Source organism: Salvia hispanica, chromosome 3 (genome assembly GCF_023119035.1).
Source record: "Salvia hispanica cultivar TCC Black 2014 chromosome 3, UniMelb_Shisp_WGS_1.0, whole genome shotgun sequence".
In the NCBI taxonomy this organism is placed as follows: Eukaryota; Viridiplantae; Streptophyta; class Magnoliopsida; order Lamiales; family Lamiaceae; genus Salvia; species Salvia hispanica.
In genome coordinates, this window is record NC_062967.1 from 3,412,965 (window position 1) to 3,429,728 (window position 16,764).

Sequence of the window (16,764 nt, forward strand, 5' to 3'; positions counted from 1 at the left end):
CAGTGGAGAGGTGTGAAAGATTTGAGTGAGAAAGGTTTAGAGAGAGAGAGATGAACCAATCAGAGCGTGGGGCGACACGAGCGAACGCGGTAGACCACACGTGCGACCGACGTGAGACTGAGGATTTGCGTGACTCCATTTATTGTTTTGATTACATATTTTATGTTAATAAATTAAGGAGTAATTTGATTTAGGTCATATTCTTTCCCATTTAATAATTATATGATTTGATGCAAGATAATTATTTAGATGATGAAATATGCTATTATCGATCCAAATCAGTCATGACTCGTGAGTCATGAGTGTAATTTGTATCACTAATTAGCTAGAATAATTACCAATCCATAAATAATATTTATAGGATATAAATATTAGTACTACTTAATTAGCCGGATAATTATGGTGGCTAGTCAGCTCAATTATTTGAAAAAATGTGAGTGTGAAATGATATATTCAAAAAATTGGAATTACATCAATAAAATGAGTTTGGATTATATCTAAGCAATGAGATAAACATCACTACTACACATTTACACTATTAAGATAGTGGTATAAAAAATTAGAACACTCAACATTTCCAATTTTTGGCACAACTAAGCATTAAGTGTGAAATGAAATAGACAAAATCAATAGGAGTAGTATATAATGATAAAATAAAATGTCTAGTGTTACAACTATTCAAGTTAAATTATTTAACTTGAAAGAGATGGATAAACGTAGGCCTGCTTATTCGGTCGGTTCCGGTTCCAATCGGATTGGTTGACCGGTTAATCGGTTTTAAAATTTTCATATATCTTAGAATAGGAACCGGACGGTTAAGAATCGGTCGATTCCGATTCCGAACTGGAACCGATGTGTAATTTTAATTCGAATTTATTTATAATTTTAAATGGTTCAATACTTAAAAAATAATAATCTTACGTCTAGAAATATAACAAATAATACCTAAAAATTCAAATAAATACACAAAAAATACAAACCAACAATACAATAATATTCATATATGGATAAGAGTGATGCCAAGTGTAGTAGGTCATACTAGTTTATGTTAGCAATTTTTAATAATAAAATAGGAATTCTAAACTTTAGCAATTTTTAAAAAAAATAAGTTTTAAAATTGAATTCCATTTTCCCTTTTTTGGCTAAACAAATATTCAATGGAATTTCTAATACTAATTGATCTTATTGTGACTTTTTGGTTTATAATGGAACAGTTAATAAATTATTCACAAACAGGTTAAAATCATTTGTTAAATGAATTATTACATAAATTTGTTATAAAGTTAAATTTCTATCATATGAAATGATATTGTATTTGTATAAGTTCATTTGAAATTAAAACAAACTTATGATATCCTACTCATTGTATTTAGTTCATAAAAAACGGATTTGGGAAATAATTGTAGATTCAAAGTATTACGGTTTAAATACTTTAGAAATAGAGCTTGCAAATCTAACACCGTCAAAACCTATAAATCACTCAATGTCAAACTATTTTACTTTAATTCAAAATTAATTCAATTAAATTAGATTTATTAGCATATTAAATTATAAAAAAAATTAAGATATAATCCGGTTCCCCGTTAGGAACCGACCGGTTCCGAACCGGAATTGGTTTTATTTAAAAAAGTTGGAACCAGTATCGGAAAATCCGATTCCAGTTTCTCAATTAACCGGCCGGTTCCAGTTCCAATTTCGATTAACCGAGAACCGGAGAACCGTTTAAGCGCCCATAGATAAACGACCCGTTTATAATCGAACTGACCATAAAGTTAATCAACTATACCACAGTTTATGTGTTACTAGTTACTACTATTGCGTTGTTCACCATTTTGTGATTTAAATGTTTTGTAGTAACACATAAAAATATTTTAGAGGAGAATGATGATATTGTCAATTCCACAGCATATTCCATAGAAATGAGTTTTTATCAATATTAGGGTGTCCACTACAGTTAGCTGGGCCAAGCCACGAAATCGCGGCCGGACCACCAACGCCCATATTTTACACTATAGTAGACAAGCCCAATGCCCATGTTTAACAGCGCCGCGGGAGAGCCACGAGCCGCGGCTCTCCTACAGTGGATGTTCTTATTCCTGATCTCATCTCATCCCTATCCATATCCACGAGCCAAAATCCAAGCTCTTATTTAGAATACCAATACATCTCCAATAAACCCCAAAATCTTGAGGCACATGGATATTTCTTGGATTGAATGAAATTAACATTGTTGGATCTATTCGATTATAGGCTATGTAGTCATTTCTCAATACTATTCCTTGTACAGCCCATTGTTACAATTCTCTATTTCGTTTATAACGTTAAAAGGTTCTTTTGTCAGGACTATAATTAAAAATTATCATAATAACTTTCATAATAATATATTAATATGTCTATAAATTAATAGTCTTATTTTTCGTTTAGATCGTACACATATATTAATCCGTTTGTATTTTTGATAAATTTCTTTTTCTAATAAATTGTGTTTCATTATCTATTTCTATTGTACTTTATTAATTTTATAGGAGTACTTAAAGTATGTGATTTTGAGTATAGAGTTTATTGCATTAAAAAGGTTGTGCTTTGCATCCTCAAAAGCAAAACGGCCTTGTGTTTGGCCATTCCGTAAAAACGCTGTTTATATTTAACGACTTTAGATGAAACGCTATTTCTCGATATATATGCATACAATTTATAAATATCCATTGGCTATTGCGTGCGGCGGCTGATTTCATCTTCGCCTCTTTCATCTCCTGATTCGCTCCTGACCTAGGGTTTCGTCCGATTTCAATCCCTAATCCTCCACATCCGCATATACAGACACGCAATCGAGATATATGCAGCCTCCTAATTGAGTTCGATTGTCCTCTGTTCATTCTTTGATTCAATCTGATTATAGATTTCCGGATTAGGGCATCAATTATGAATATCTGTGTGAAATCTCGGGTTACATCATCGTTCAATGTGATGCTTGTCAATAATCTCCGCGTTTTTGGCCCTGGTTTGAATCCCTTTGCCCCGTACTGCGTGGCCAATCATTCCTCTCGCTAAATTTCCTGTCTTTCGATCTTTCTGCAAAGATAATATAATCTGATCTTTGTCTTACGTCAAACGCTTTACACACTCACACAGTCGAATTTCTTGTCTTTTTAGTTTTAAGATCGCTGAGTTGTGAAAAAATTGGTTGCGTTAGTGTTTTGGAACTATCGGAACTTTTGGGAATTGAATCATAGTTTGTGGGATTATTGCATACCTTTTATTCACAAAAGATAGATACTTAGAAATCCCACAATGCCAGAGTTTGAGGTTGAATCTGTTAGGAGGAAACGGAAGATGCCTAAGTTGGGAGTGGATAGGGATGATCGAGGCTGGACCTTGCTACACATCTATGCTAAGAAAGGCGACCTCAGAGAGGTATGTTGATATCCTCGTCATGTCAAGTTTCTTAGTAGTGTTCACTGATTGTATAGTATTTGTTGTTGTAATTGTTGGATTTTGTTACTTTTGGTCCTTCATTACTTGAATAGTTGAGATTGAATCATGCTCTATTACTTTATATTCAATTTAATATGTGCTATATTACTTGAATAGTTGAGATTGAATTGTGCTCTATTACTTCATATTCAATTTAATATGTGCTATATTACTTGAATAGATTAACTTTCGTAGTTCATAAGATCCTATGTTCCGTGGTTTCTTGTGGGGATAACTATATACCCGTTTTTTGCTTGTACTAGGGACCACAGCTCTAACTTTATTTTGCTTGCCAACATGGAATTAGCTTTCTGTCTGCCAGTAGTCCAGTACCCTTCTGCATTTGAGCCTCGAGCCAATTAATGAGATCTCTTTTGAGCACACTGTCCCGGCTAAATTGGACTGTATTCCCTTTATGAATTATTATGCACGTTATTGTGGGAATCATGCTATTAGTCGCTTAGTTTGTTTCATTAAGGTGGCTTCTATTTCAACAGTGTCCAAGTGGAGGTCCTTGCTGACTAAGGTATCATTTTGTTGAATGGAATGAGGAGTTGAGGACTAGAAATAAAAGTAAAGAAACTCTTGTAGCTTTTGTTGGCTGGGGGATAAGAAATGTTAGTGATAACTGGCTAATAACTTAGGGGGACTTTAGTTGCTTTATTAGTTGACACTACAGATGTGCCTTACAATGTCAGGATAAAGAGGACCAACTAACTGTATAGAGGTGTTAGACTTGTCATGTGCTTATAAAAAAAAATTAGGCTTGTTAGTCATTAGTTGAAGTCTGTATTTACATAGTTGTATTCCTGTGGGCAGCAACTTTCAGGGGTAGGTGCTGCATTTTGGATTAGAAAGTTTTTTGCTTCCGTTTCAGCAAAAAAACTAGCAACTCTTGTAATTTGTGGAATGGACATGATTTGTGTGTGTGTTGCTGTTTGTGAGCTCCTTCCTTGACTGATTTTTATGTTACTTTCGATATTATTTTGCAGGTGAGACGGCTCCTTAATGAAGGAGTTGATGTTAATGTTGCTGCTTGGGGCCCAAAATCGCATGGTGTGACCCCTCTCCATCTTGCTGCTAAAGGGGGCCATCTTAAGGTGATGGATGAGTTGTTGGAGCGGGGCGCTAATATTGATGCTCGAACTAAGGGTGCTTGTGGCTGTATGTATATTCTCCCAACTATGATATCCATTGCATGTTTGCCTGCATGTCATTACTCACTTCATTACTGTTTCTATTGGATGCAGGGACCCCTCTTCACAATGCAGCCAAAGAGAGAAAGAAGCGAGCAATTAGATTCCTGGTTGAAAATGGGGCATTTTTGCCTGATGATATCAACGATACAAGGTTCAATCCGCCTACTCACTATTGTCCTGGACTTGAATGGGCTTATGAAGAACTAAGGCGCTTACAACAGGACAGCTCTTCATCTGGCGAGACATCATGTAGCTCTGATAGCTGAGATGTACCCGCTGGGCATTGCTTCTACCAAACATAACCTGAAGCTAGAAGTGGATTCTTGGTGACTGCCTTGAATTTATCACTTATCCGAAGCCCTAGTCTTTCTGCTTATTGTTGTTCTTGAGACTACTCTGTGTTTGCTTCTCATGTATGATATATGCTTGTGTGACGAGTGACTAGCCTTGATGTGCAATAGAAGTGGTTATATACCAAACTTCTTGGACATTATTTCGAAGATGCTTATAATATCAAGTTTCTGAATTTTCTGTTCAAAAAAGCTGACCATTGTTAGGTTTTGAGAAGTATTTTATTGCAGATAAAACTGATGATGGTAAATGATTGAGTTTTCACATATTCGTTGCTTTGCGAAGATGGGTTCTGTTTTCTTTCCACGGGCTATATTCATTTCAAAAGTTTGGGCCTAGTTCAGAAGCTAAGATTGGAAAATCAATCGGGTTGAGATTTTTCCGGATTGATTGATAACTACTCAAGCTTATTAAGTTCAAATCTAAACATGGTTTTTTAAGGAAATTCTCAATCTGAACATAAACTTGATTTATAACTACTCAAGCTTATTAAGTTCAAATCTAAACATGGTTTTTTAAGGAAATTCTCAATCTGAACATAAACTTGATTTGCTACATTTAAACTTAAAAATGACTTGAATGTGACATGATTCCATTAGCAATAAGATCTTATTTGTGTTGGCATGACACATGAATCTATACAACACGATAATGACACGAATCTAACATGATAATGATACGAAACGATTCTTGCCACCCAAATTTGACCTCATTATAGCATGGCTTCCATCTATTCCTAGGACATTTATTGGATAATAAGGTCAATCCATCCATTTTCACATACATCTGTTTGCAACTTTGCATCAATTATCACCTCATTTTGGTCAACTGTATGTATCCCATAATTTCACGATAAATTAATACTATTTGTGAATAAATTAAAATAGAGTGTCGAATATGAAGAGCAATACATCCCACAGTTTTCGGGCATCTGCTTTCCAAAATTCGAAGATAATATATTTTTTCTTCAACTGGTGACAAACTGGAAGATTCAAGTTCTTAAAATCAAAAGTCAACATATATATCCAATGGCCGTAACTGCAATAATTTATTTTTTGGTTTTTAAGCACATTAATTAGTCCACCCAGAATTCGTTTTCTGTGAGCAACTGAATCCAAAAGGCATCAATACTATTAGCTAGTTTATTTGTCGAAAGTCAAAAAAAAGAAATTGGTGCCCATAAGAAAACCAAACTCATGAAACTGATGTTCAACAATAGAAATGGGTGCCCATACTAGTACAATCTAATCTAAAATTCCTCTAATATATTTTCACTTCTAATTTGTGAAATGAGTTAAAGATATTTCTTGTATTTTTACATTAAAAAAAAGCATTGTTTATATAATAATTACAATTGTAAGAATAAAAAGTATCAATACATGGAATAAATATGCGGTCCATTCTTCTTTCTGACTTGTATTCAAATTTTCTATGGTCTTGATGCTACAAAACCTAAAAAATTTAAATTTTTTAGACTACTTGTTTGCTTGACTGTCTTTGAATTTTCCTTGGTAAATCAGTTTTCTACTTTTGCAATAGTTTAACTAATTAAAGGATAGTTAAAAAATATAACATAAGGCCACGTTAGTTCAAATTTTTACTTTCGAAATTAGCTTTACTATGTTGCAAATTATAATACCGTTCTTGTTATTTTTTGTAGTTACAACATCTCAGAAATTGTTATAAAATGGGAAAAATATCATATCTTTATCTACAAATTTGGGGCCTTCAACTAATTTTTCCTTTTTAATCACTATTAATATATATTTCTGGCAGTCAATGCATAATATATCAATTAGGATTAATATTTGACCATGTTAAGAAATGAATGATGATAATCTTATCCATATAATTTCAATTAAAACAATTCCATGTTGCCGCGGTGTTGCAGCCTCCAGGACACCTGTACATTAATATTATAAAAGTTGATATACATGTAATTATTTATGTTGTATAGTGGCTAATGTCAAATTGTCAATAATCTTTTTATTGAACCATTTTTATGATACAATTGGAACATTTTTAATTGTACCATATGACAAGTCTAATATTTAAGCGGCAAGCAATGCCAACGCAAGTAGAAGTCCCTACGAACTTTTAATTTGTCAGAGTCGAATATTTAATATTTTGTGTATCATCAAAATAAATTATTACTGTGAAAATTTTCATTTTAATATTTCACAATATAAAATTCAGATATTACGATCAAATTAGGAAACGAAAAGATGCTTTTTCTTTAAATTTGTCACATTCTAATTAAAGAGACGATACTGACATTGTACGCAACAAGAGTACTAAATTAATGTAGTACTTACTCTATAATAACGTTTAGCATGACTTTTTTGGCTATTATGCCAAATTTGAAAACTACTTGGACAATTACAATCATAATTATTTTGGACACGAGTTTGCACATTGTATCTATAAAGTTAGGCCACCTCGAAAGACTAGTGAACCATATGGTAGTATATATTAGTGAGACAAATACATGTGTACATAATCACACAATTAATAATGAAATGGAGTATAACTTAGATAAATGAAATTGGTTCGTTTTCATTAGCCTTTTTCCCGCGAACGAACAAAGGCATTAGATATTCCGTCATTACATAACAAATATTTTTCTTAAATGATGATTAAGATGTTCTCTACTAGTCACATTTGATAAACTCTCATATCTTACTTAACTAAAAAAATATAGTAAAATTTAGATCCTCATTTGTATATACTCCTACAAATTATCAAAAAATTCAATAATTCAATCAATTTTTAAGCTAATCCTGCAATTTTTGAAAATTACTGTGTAACATATTGACCTGACGTGTGTAAATATATAAAATTTAAATAATGTGGCTAACTAATTGCATCAAAAACATTTTAATTTATATGATTAAAGATGTGGTTTCGACTATGTTTATTTTGTATCTTTCATACTCATGTCAAACTTTTTTTTCCAAATTTGAGGTGATGTAATAATTGAGAAAAATACTTATTAAAATTATGAAAATAGCGTACTTATATATTTTGATACAAGCTGAAAAAAAAAGTGAATAACACGTGACAGAGGGAGTAATAATTGGGTGAGTACTCCACTGATTTTTCCATTGGCTCCGACCTTCTAGAAACATTAGCACTAACGGAGTTATTGTTGCCAATAAAGGCAATAATAATGGCAGGTAATCCACGTCAGATATGAATGCGTATAGTGAAAGTTAATCCATAAAATAATAATGGAGCATCGACTCAAATTAATCATAAATAAATTAATAAGTACTACTACTATTATTTATATTAGTAACAATCATACATTGATCTTATCGACATCTGACTAAGAGCACCCATAAATCAATTAATTTTACAAATTAATTATTCTGAAGTGGGTCCCACTGCCTCCCCCCCCTTAGATTGGCTTTGTAATTATAATACTGTGTGCGGGGATGCATTTTTCATATCTCCAATTTCTTCCTCACCTCAAAATCGCTCTTTCATTTCCCTCTCACCGCAGAAATTGATCCGACCACGACTTCGAATCGCTTATTCTCTACGTGAGTTGGATTCCTTTCTAGACCTTTTGATTTCCGTTTCGTTAATTCTGTGGTTAGAGGTGAAATTAGGTCTTCTGTGATTGAATTGCTGTTGCTCGTGAATTTGGATGGATGATTTCCCCCTTTTTTCCTCATAATTTATTTTGCCCTTGTTTGTTTTGCTTGATTTTGTGCTTTCACCGTTTATTTTTTCACATTCTCGTCGGCGATCACCGGTGGGAAATGTCTTTGAGCATAATTGAATCAAAATAAATTAGGTTTTTAGAAATTATTCGTTCCTTAAATTAAACGCACGAAAAATGAGAAGCCGGCCAGGCGACCGGAGTGCGTTGAAGCTTGTGGAGCTGTCGGAAATGACGGTTTGGCACGTGTTGACTTGTTTACCATTCTCTTTAAACTACTCATTGCTTTTAGAAATTTTTAAAGATAAGTGGATCATATAGTCATATTTGATCGAAAAGCAGCAGAAATCCTTGTGCGGTAACTGGTAAACGAACATTTTCTAATCTTGTCTTTATCTTTTTTTCTAGTTTGAATTTTATTTTTATGCCACAATGAGCGGCACAATGTATAATTCAGCAGTGATGCTATATTAAATTATAATGTGACCCCTCCTTTGTGTGTATTGTTACACTAAGCTAAGTTGAATAATTCAAAGCTAAAAAAGGTCAATTTTTTTTATCGGGGGCAATAAAAATTAAATTCTTGAACATGATTTCTCCTGGTTAGTTGAATGATGTATTGGTTTTACTTGGTGTAAGATTTTTTAATTTTATGTGTCTTGTCAATCAGTAAGAGGTTAAACCTATATTTTGTCTTTTGAGATTTAAGTAATGGTTAGCTGAACCTACCTTTTTTTTTATTGTTCATGAGGTCAATTTTGTGTTTATTACTGCAGCAACAATTGAGTCTCTATCAAACTCAAACCTTTGGTTAATTGGTAATCATATAGTTGTAAGATTACTTTTTCTTGCAATATTCAAACATTTGATTAGTTGGTGATTCTCTGTGTGGTTTAGAGATTATTCAGAACTTCTTTTCTATGTGTTTCTTAGCTATTCTCTTCTTGAACCATGTTCCAGTTTTATAACGATGAAGACTGTTGCAAGAACTGAGACTGATTTGTTGACCGATCTACCCAATAACATAATTGAGAACATTCTTGGATGTTTGCCTCTTCGAGATGTGGTGAGGACAAGCATTTTGTCCAGGGAATGGAGGTACAAGTGGGCGTCGTGTCCGGATATTGTGTTTGATTTCTGGTTCGATCAAATGTTTCTGGGAGGCCACCAACTGGAGCCCCTGGTTTACCAAATATTGAAACTTCACAAGGGTCCCTTGTTAAAGTTTGTTCTGCAAGTGCCTGATCTCAAAAGTAATCCAGATATTGATGAATGGGTTCGCTTGCTGCCAAATAACACTCTTCAAGAGTTGACCCTCCATGTATCGAGAGGAGAGGCACACAGGTTGAGTTCACACCTGCTTAGTTTCCAGCATCTGAGAAATTTGAGGCTCTATAACTGTGTATTTGATCCTCTCCCGGGGTTCAAGGGATTCAGCAAGCTAGTGAACCTTGAACTGCAAAGGGTTGTGCTTGTGCCTGAATCATTTACGACTTTCATTGCTTCGTGCCCTGCAGTTGAAAGACTGAGACTGATTCATTGCACCAGCTTCGATTGCCTGGAATTAACCGGCCCCAAGTTGAAATACTTTGAATTCAACGGGGTGTTCAAGTCAGTATCGTTCAAGAATTGCCCTGTTTTGAAGGATATTAAATTGACATTTTCATCCATGGAGTTTAAACGCGGGAACTTCTTTTCCTTAGATTTGGTGAAATCCCTTAGCTGCCTGCCTGCCCTTGAGGACCTTCAGTTACAAGCCTATGCATTAGAGGTAAGAAAAAGTTGTTCGAGTTTGAAGTATTAGTTGTTTATGCAATCGAAGTTTGGTTGTTTGACATTTATCTCGTGCATATGCAGGATCTTGTTGAGCACGAAGCACCAAACAGACTGCCAATCTCTTTGAATACGCTGAAGAATCTTCACCTTTCGGATATGTATTTTGAGAAAATTCAGGAGTCTTCGTGTGCCATTTGTTTCATCAGAAGCTGCCCTAATCTACAGCGCCTTAATATCACTGTAAGTTGCAATATCCGAATTTACTCTTTCGAAACAGAAATGTCCGTTTGAGAAGAAGTGGATCTAACCCGGTGTTTGTACTTTATGATACACAGGCTTTCACCTTCGACGTGGTGGATGCTGTGGCAGACTTCTTGAGGTCACAAACAAGCTCAGAGTCGCTGGCTCATCTGAAAACCGTGAAGATGCAGTTGTTCTCTGGGATCGAAGCTGAGATGGAATTCGTGAAGTATCTACTGGCATCAGCCACGGCACTTGAGGAAATGGCGATAACACCCCAAACTGGCAGCATCGCTGATGGAGGGGAGTCGATACTCAACGAGCTCAAGCAATATCCGCGAGCATCACCGAGCGCAGAAATCTTCAGTCCTCGAGCATCAGAAATCTTGAGTTCGGGGAACAATAATGGGAGCAAGCATGTGTAGGTGCTTCATTCCCACTAGTTAGGCTGTTTGTAAATGTATTAGGCTCCTTTGAGATTCTGCTACAATGCTATAAATCCATCCTTTGAAATTTTGAACCATCAATTCGCACTGTAATAATCCCAAGTGAATCGATTTGTGTTCTTATTTGGCCCCCTGTAATAGGATATTCCCTTCGTCCCAAGATTTGTATTCTTATTTTGGAAATCATTTCATCTTTTAGCAAAAATAACTCATTTTATCTCGTACTGTACTTTATTTTAATCGACAGTCAAGATGTAGCATGACAAGGTCAAATTTAAAATAATTTGATGATCAAAGATGATACTAGTATCTTACTTATTTAACTAACAACTTGATTTTTACTCTAACCATTTTTTAATTTGTGGACCATTTTCTGAGCAGCCAGTAAAAATTCAAGTCTTTCCCATTTAGTCTTTTGTTTGTTGGAACTGCATCACCCCCAAATCTACCCAATTCAACCATTCTTAATTTAATTTCTGGCCAACTAAAAAAGTAAAAGGAATAGAAAAATAATTAGTGACTTTGAACTTCTTTTCCAACATCAAAACAATATGAGTTGCATATCTGAATGTTTTTATTCATAAATGCACTATATTGTTAGAATGTCTTAAAAAAAAATACTACATATTTTTATAAAAGTGATCATCAAATATTCAGATTCACACTTCTATCCCAAGTGGCTATTTATTCATATTCACCGGTAGATGGGCACATCAGAAATTAAATGCATCTAAAATTAAATGGTTTCAAGCCTACCCCCATACTCTGCTTTCAACCAATCTCTGCAAATTATTAATGCACATCAATTGCTTTAGACATACAAGTGTTTTAAAATAACAGAATAGCCTCTACAGCATTACCATTCCTTTCCCTTCAATCTTTAACCCCCAATCTCTTCATATCAAAATGCAAGGGGCACTCATTGTAGAACTATACTCACGGGTCGTTCCACAGAGTGGACCGGCGACCATTTACACTGTGAAGAGTTTCGAGAATTCCACATAGTGCGTGTTTTTTTTACCGCGCATAATTGGACCAGAAAACTCGTCACAGTGAAAGATGGTTGCCAGATCACCAGCGGAATTACCCGTGAGTGTAGCCTACAAAATTAGCCCATATTTGCCAACGACATGTATGTATGTATGTTCAACAGATTGAATCTTCTTATTAAGAAATTTTCATTATGCTTATATTGCTTCTGAAATATTTGCCACTTACAAGATTTTGTGTCCAACATAAGTATAACAACTGGGCTTTGGCAAGAAAATGAGCTTCTTATTGATAAAACAAATGACAACATTATAACACATGAATTCAACTAGTTATTTAATTATTTCCATTTGTGCAGAAGCATAATTTACCAACTTGATAACTTTCTCAGCCTCTCTACAAATCTTGTGTTCATCCTTTTTAGCCTTTTCAAACATCTTTCGAAAAACTTGCTCCGAGTTTCTTTCTCTCTTCTCTCCACTCTCCCTCCCCCAACACCAAAACCGGCCTCTCCGCGACTTTGGAGTTGGAGGAGATATGTTTTCGAGGATTTCCCACTTTTCGTATCGTCGAAGCTTTTGCTCCACATTTTTGGATGAATGTGGAGGAAGATTTTTACAAGTTTTAGCATGAAAAGAAGCAGCATGGGTTTGAGTAGTTGATGTTTTAAGGAGTTGAAAGCGGGTTTCGAGGTGAGACGGGAGAGATTGAGAAGAAGGTGATGAGTTGTTGATGGCTGTGGCTTGTTCAAGAATCACCATATCCATTGCTTCACGAAGAAGCTCCTCCACTGCCTTCTCATCATCTCTCTTGCTTCCCATTTTCATGGCATTAACTTAATTATGTTTTTGAGTGATAATATCTGGATTTCATATGATTATAAATAGTGTTTGTGATCCTATTTTTTCAACGATTGTTTCCATGATTTCTTGTTAGAATACCATTGATCTTTCACTGAGTTTGTGAAGTTCCAACAACTTATTGTGTTGGCCTAATTTGATTAGGTTGCTTTCACTATATTTTTGCTTTGAGTCTTTGTTCAATTAACATTTTGATTATTAAGTACTTATTTATTTGTTCTTGATTTGAAAAAAGGTACGAAGATTGTGAATATTGATTGTTGTTATACGAAGTATTATATTTTTTAATTTGTGAATTATACTAGTATTTAATATTAAAAATACTCCAATAAATACTATAATTAGAGTATATTAGTTACTTAGAGTTAGACGCTGTTAATTCTTTACCGATGTGACGAACAAAACGTAAAATATTGATGAAACTTTTGTACCAATATAATATAGTGCAATAATTAATTTTTTTGTACTAACATGAAAAAATGATGAAACATTTTGTTGCATAGATAAATATTAGGCAAATAGTTAATGGTGTCAAAACATAAAGACGAAATATATTTAAATGAAACACCTACGAAACATTTGTATTGCTATGATTTATGCAAACATCAAACATTTTTTATGTGCAAATTTCATCATTTGTATGATTTGTGTAATTATCCCCTTATTATTATTATTACTATGTATTAATTTAATAACTGAGATAATTATAATGTAATTTAATATGTCAGATACCCAAACCAGAAAAGAAGGCATAAACTCAATTCAGTTATCAGATCAAGGAACTACAATTAAATGACAAAATTTCCTTGCAAACATGGTATGAACATTTAAATATCAATAATTCCGAATGAATTGAGAAATGAAAAGTGAAAAATGAAAAGTGAGGGATATTACTTTGGGAATGGGAGAGGAATTGCAGAATCGGCGTCGAAGCTCTATGGCCTATATTGTTCATTATAGAATATGGAGGGCTCTTATTTAACTAAGGTTAAAATTTTTTACCATTGATTTTCAAATTCAAACAAATTATTAAACCTAAATTGTTTAGAAATTTTTAAATCATTATATAAATGTTTAATTTTCTACAAAAGTGTAATTTAGCAACCAATGAATCCACTCTAAGTTTATTATACTACTTCTAACTTTTTCCCATAAAAATAGCACTACTAAATTTTACGGTTCCCATAAATATAATTCACTTCTATTTTTAGAAATCATTTTTACTCTAATATTATGAGTCACATTCTCAACAAATATACTTCAATGATTTTTCCTTTTATCTCTCTCATGCTTTATCAATTACTATACACTAAAATATGTGTTTTCTTATATGTCTCTATTTTTATGAGACGAAAAAGTAAAAAAATATAATTAAATAATAAACATGCATGCTTTTCTATATACTTATTTTGTCTTGAAAAATATACGTATGAATTATTTTCTATTTTTCTTATTAGTTTCATCAATTCAAAGTATGAACTATCTAATTTTAAAATAGGTAGACAATATAATACCTTTACATATCATTTTATTTACAATTTATATCATTACATTATACTACTAAAGATATGGAGCACACTCTCTACTAACACTACTTACTTTATCAATTATGTATTAAAACTCGCGACGAACCAAATGTTCATACTTTTTAGAGACGGAGGAAGTATAAGGTATTGCAACACTATTAGGAGTATATTATATATATTGAGACAAAAATATTAGTTATATCTAAAGACCATTTACGGATATCGACAAAAAAGTTACAAAGTAAAAGCGTTGACCTTAACAAGTTTATTTACTTATACATGTACACACTTATTTTAGAAATATTAGTAATTTTTTAAAAAATTCTATCTAAAGACCATTTTCGTATATCGACAAAAAAATTAACAATTAAAAGCGTTGACCTTATTAAGTTCATTTACTAGTACATACACGCTAATATTTAAAATACTTTTAAAAGTTGTACTCCTTTAAAGTCAACTTACGGATATCGACAAAAATATTTAGAAAGTAAAAGCGCTGATCTTAACAAGTTTATTTACTTACTAGTACATAAACGCTTATATTTATAATAATAATCTAAAAAGGTTTTATCTAAGAATCATTTACAAATATCGAAAAAAAATTAGAAAGTAAAAGTGTTGACTTTAATAAGTATACACACCAACACTTACAATAATAATTTAAAAATAGTTTCAAAAATGAAACAAGACTTTATACGTTATTATCCATTATTTCATACACCATTGGTGATATTTTTCTTTTAAAGGATCGAAATAGTCTAAAAATAATTTTTAAAGTTCACTCAGTATAGAAAAAGACCAATTAGACCAATTGCCTAAGTTTTATGGAAATTATGTAAATGGCCTGATTTTTAATAAAAAGGAAAATATGAATAAAGAGATTGCACTCAACAAGCAGATTTCATCAAATTAACTGCACCGGCCTGCGTCACAAATTACATCACTTTCACATTAATGCCATTTAAGTTCTTTTTCCTCAGAATTTACTCTTTTTCCTCTCAAATCTCCATTTTTCAAAACTCAAATAGAGACAAATTTTGCCAGAGGTCAAAAATCAACGAGTTATTTTGATTTATAAATAAATGTAAATAAAAAAATAGTGGAATATAAGTCTTATTTTTAATACTTTCTTAATCTCATGTTAGTTAAGTTACTTTTCTTGCACTCATTTAAATAATAATAATAATAATAATAATAATGATAATAATAATAATAATAAAATAGTTATAATAGAAAGAAAGTAAATAAGAGAAAAATAAATACTCTAAAAGAATACTTTATAAATAGACTATGCTAAAAGGTACTGGAATATGAAATACATATACAATAAATGGAAAAATATAAGTAATTTTTTAAATTATGGATATCTGCAAAATGATTCTTTAAATTCTCTAAATCGGAACAGAGGGAGCATTATATAACCACTGATCTTTGATTTAATTTGTGAAGTTCCAACAGCTTATTGTGTTGGCCTAATTTGATTAGGTTGCTTTCACTGCTTTCACCCTTTATTTGTTTAACATTTTGATTTGAAAAGGGTAAGAAGATTGAACTAGAACTTCTTACTTATAACATTTGATTAAATCATTATGCGAAGGCGCGTAAATAACTATAATAATAATTATTTATTTTTATTATTATGTTATTAATTAAAAACTAAGATAATTATAATTTACTTATTTAATTTTTTTTAAAAAATTTAACACTGATTATTACTATTACTATTACTATTATTATTATTATTATGATTATTATTATTATTATTATTATTGCTATATGAATAACTAATTATAAAAATTTTAATGTGATTTTAAAATAATATAAATCATATTTGGTAAAATTAAACTTATTAGTATTATACTCCTATTATTTAACAGTAAAATTAAATTTGTTATGATGAAAATCTCTATTATGAAAGTATAGAGCAAATTCGAACCAAAGAAGAATATGTTGAAATTGGATCGATACAATATAACACAATCTAGAAAAACACTTTTTTTTTTTTTATCAAAACCATTGTAATATCACCTCTAAAAACACAACTTTTTATCAAAAAAAAAGAAGTGAAAATATAAAAAGATTTTTTGCATGGATTGTTTCTGCATTTGGAGAAGTAAGAGTGAAAATGAAGATCATAAAGAGAGTGAGAAAAGCTCGGAAATTACTGCAAATAATTTATATTATGGAGATTCAGATTATGGGTTGGATGAAAATATCTTTGGTTATGATTTGATC

General features: G+C 32.3%; 2 protein-coding genes across 2 annotated transcripts; both read left to right on the forward strand.

Annotated features, from left to right (window-relative positions):
* Positions 1-2,714: 2,714 nt before the first annotated feature.
* LOC125215075 (phytochrome-interacting ankyrin-repeat protein 1-like) lies at positions 2,715-5,199 on the forward strand. Its single transcript, XM_048116383.1, has 3 exons — positions 2,715-3,414; positions 4,467-4,638; positions 4,725-5,199. Exons 1-3 carry the CDS (start codon positions 3,292-3,294, stop codon positions 4,937-4,939), a joined length of 510 nt encoding a protein of 169 aa, XP_047972340.1. The 5' UTR covers positions 2,715-3,291; the 3' UTR covers positions 4,940-5,199.
* Positions 5,200-8,436: 3,237 nt separating this feature from the next.
* On the forward strand, positions 8,437-11,339 carry LOC125215600 (F-box/FBD/LRR-repeat protein At1g13570-like). The gene is made up of 4 exons (XM_048117057.1): positions 8,437-8,569; positions 9,652-10,462; positions 10,549-10,707; positions 10,803-11,339. Exons 2-4 carry the CDS (start codon positions 9,662-9,664, stop codon positions 11,130-11,132), a joined length of 1,290 nt encoding a protein of 429 aa, XP_047973014.1. The 5' UTR covers positions 8,437-8,569; positions 9,652-9,661; the 3' UTR covers positions 11,133-11,339.
* Positions 11,340-16,764: the final 5,425 nt, after the last annotated feature.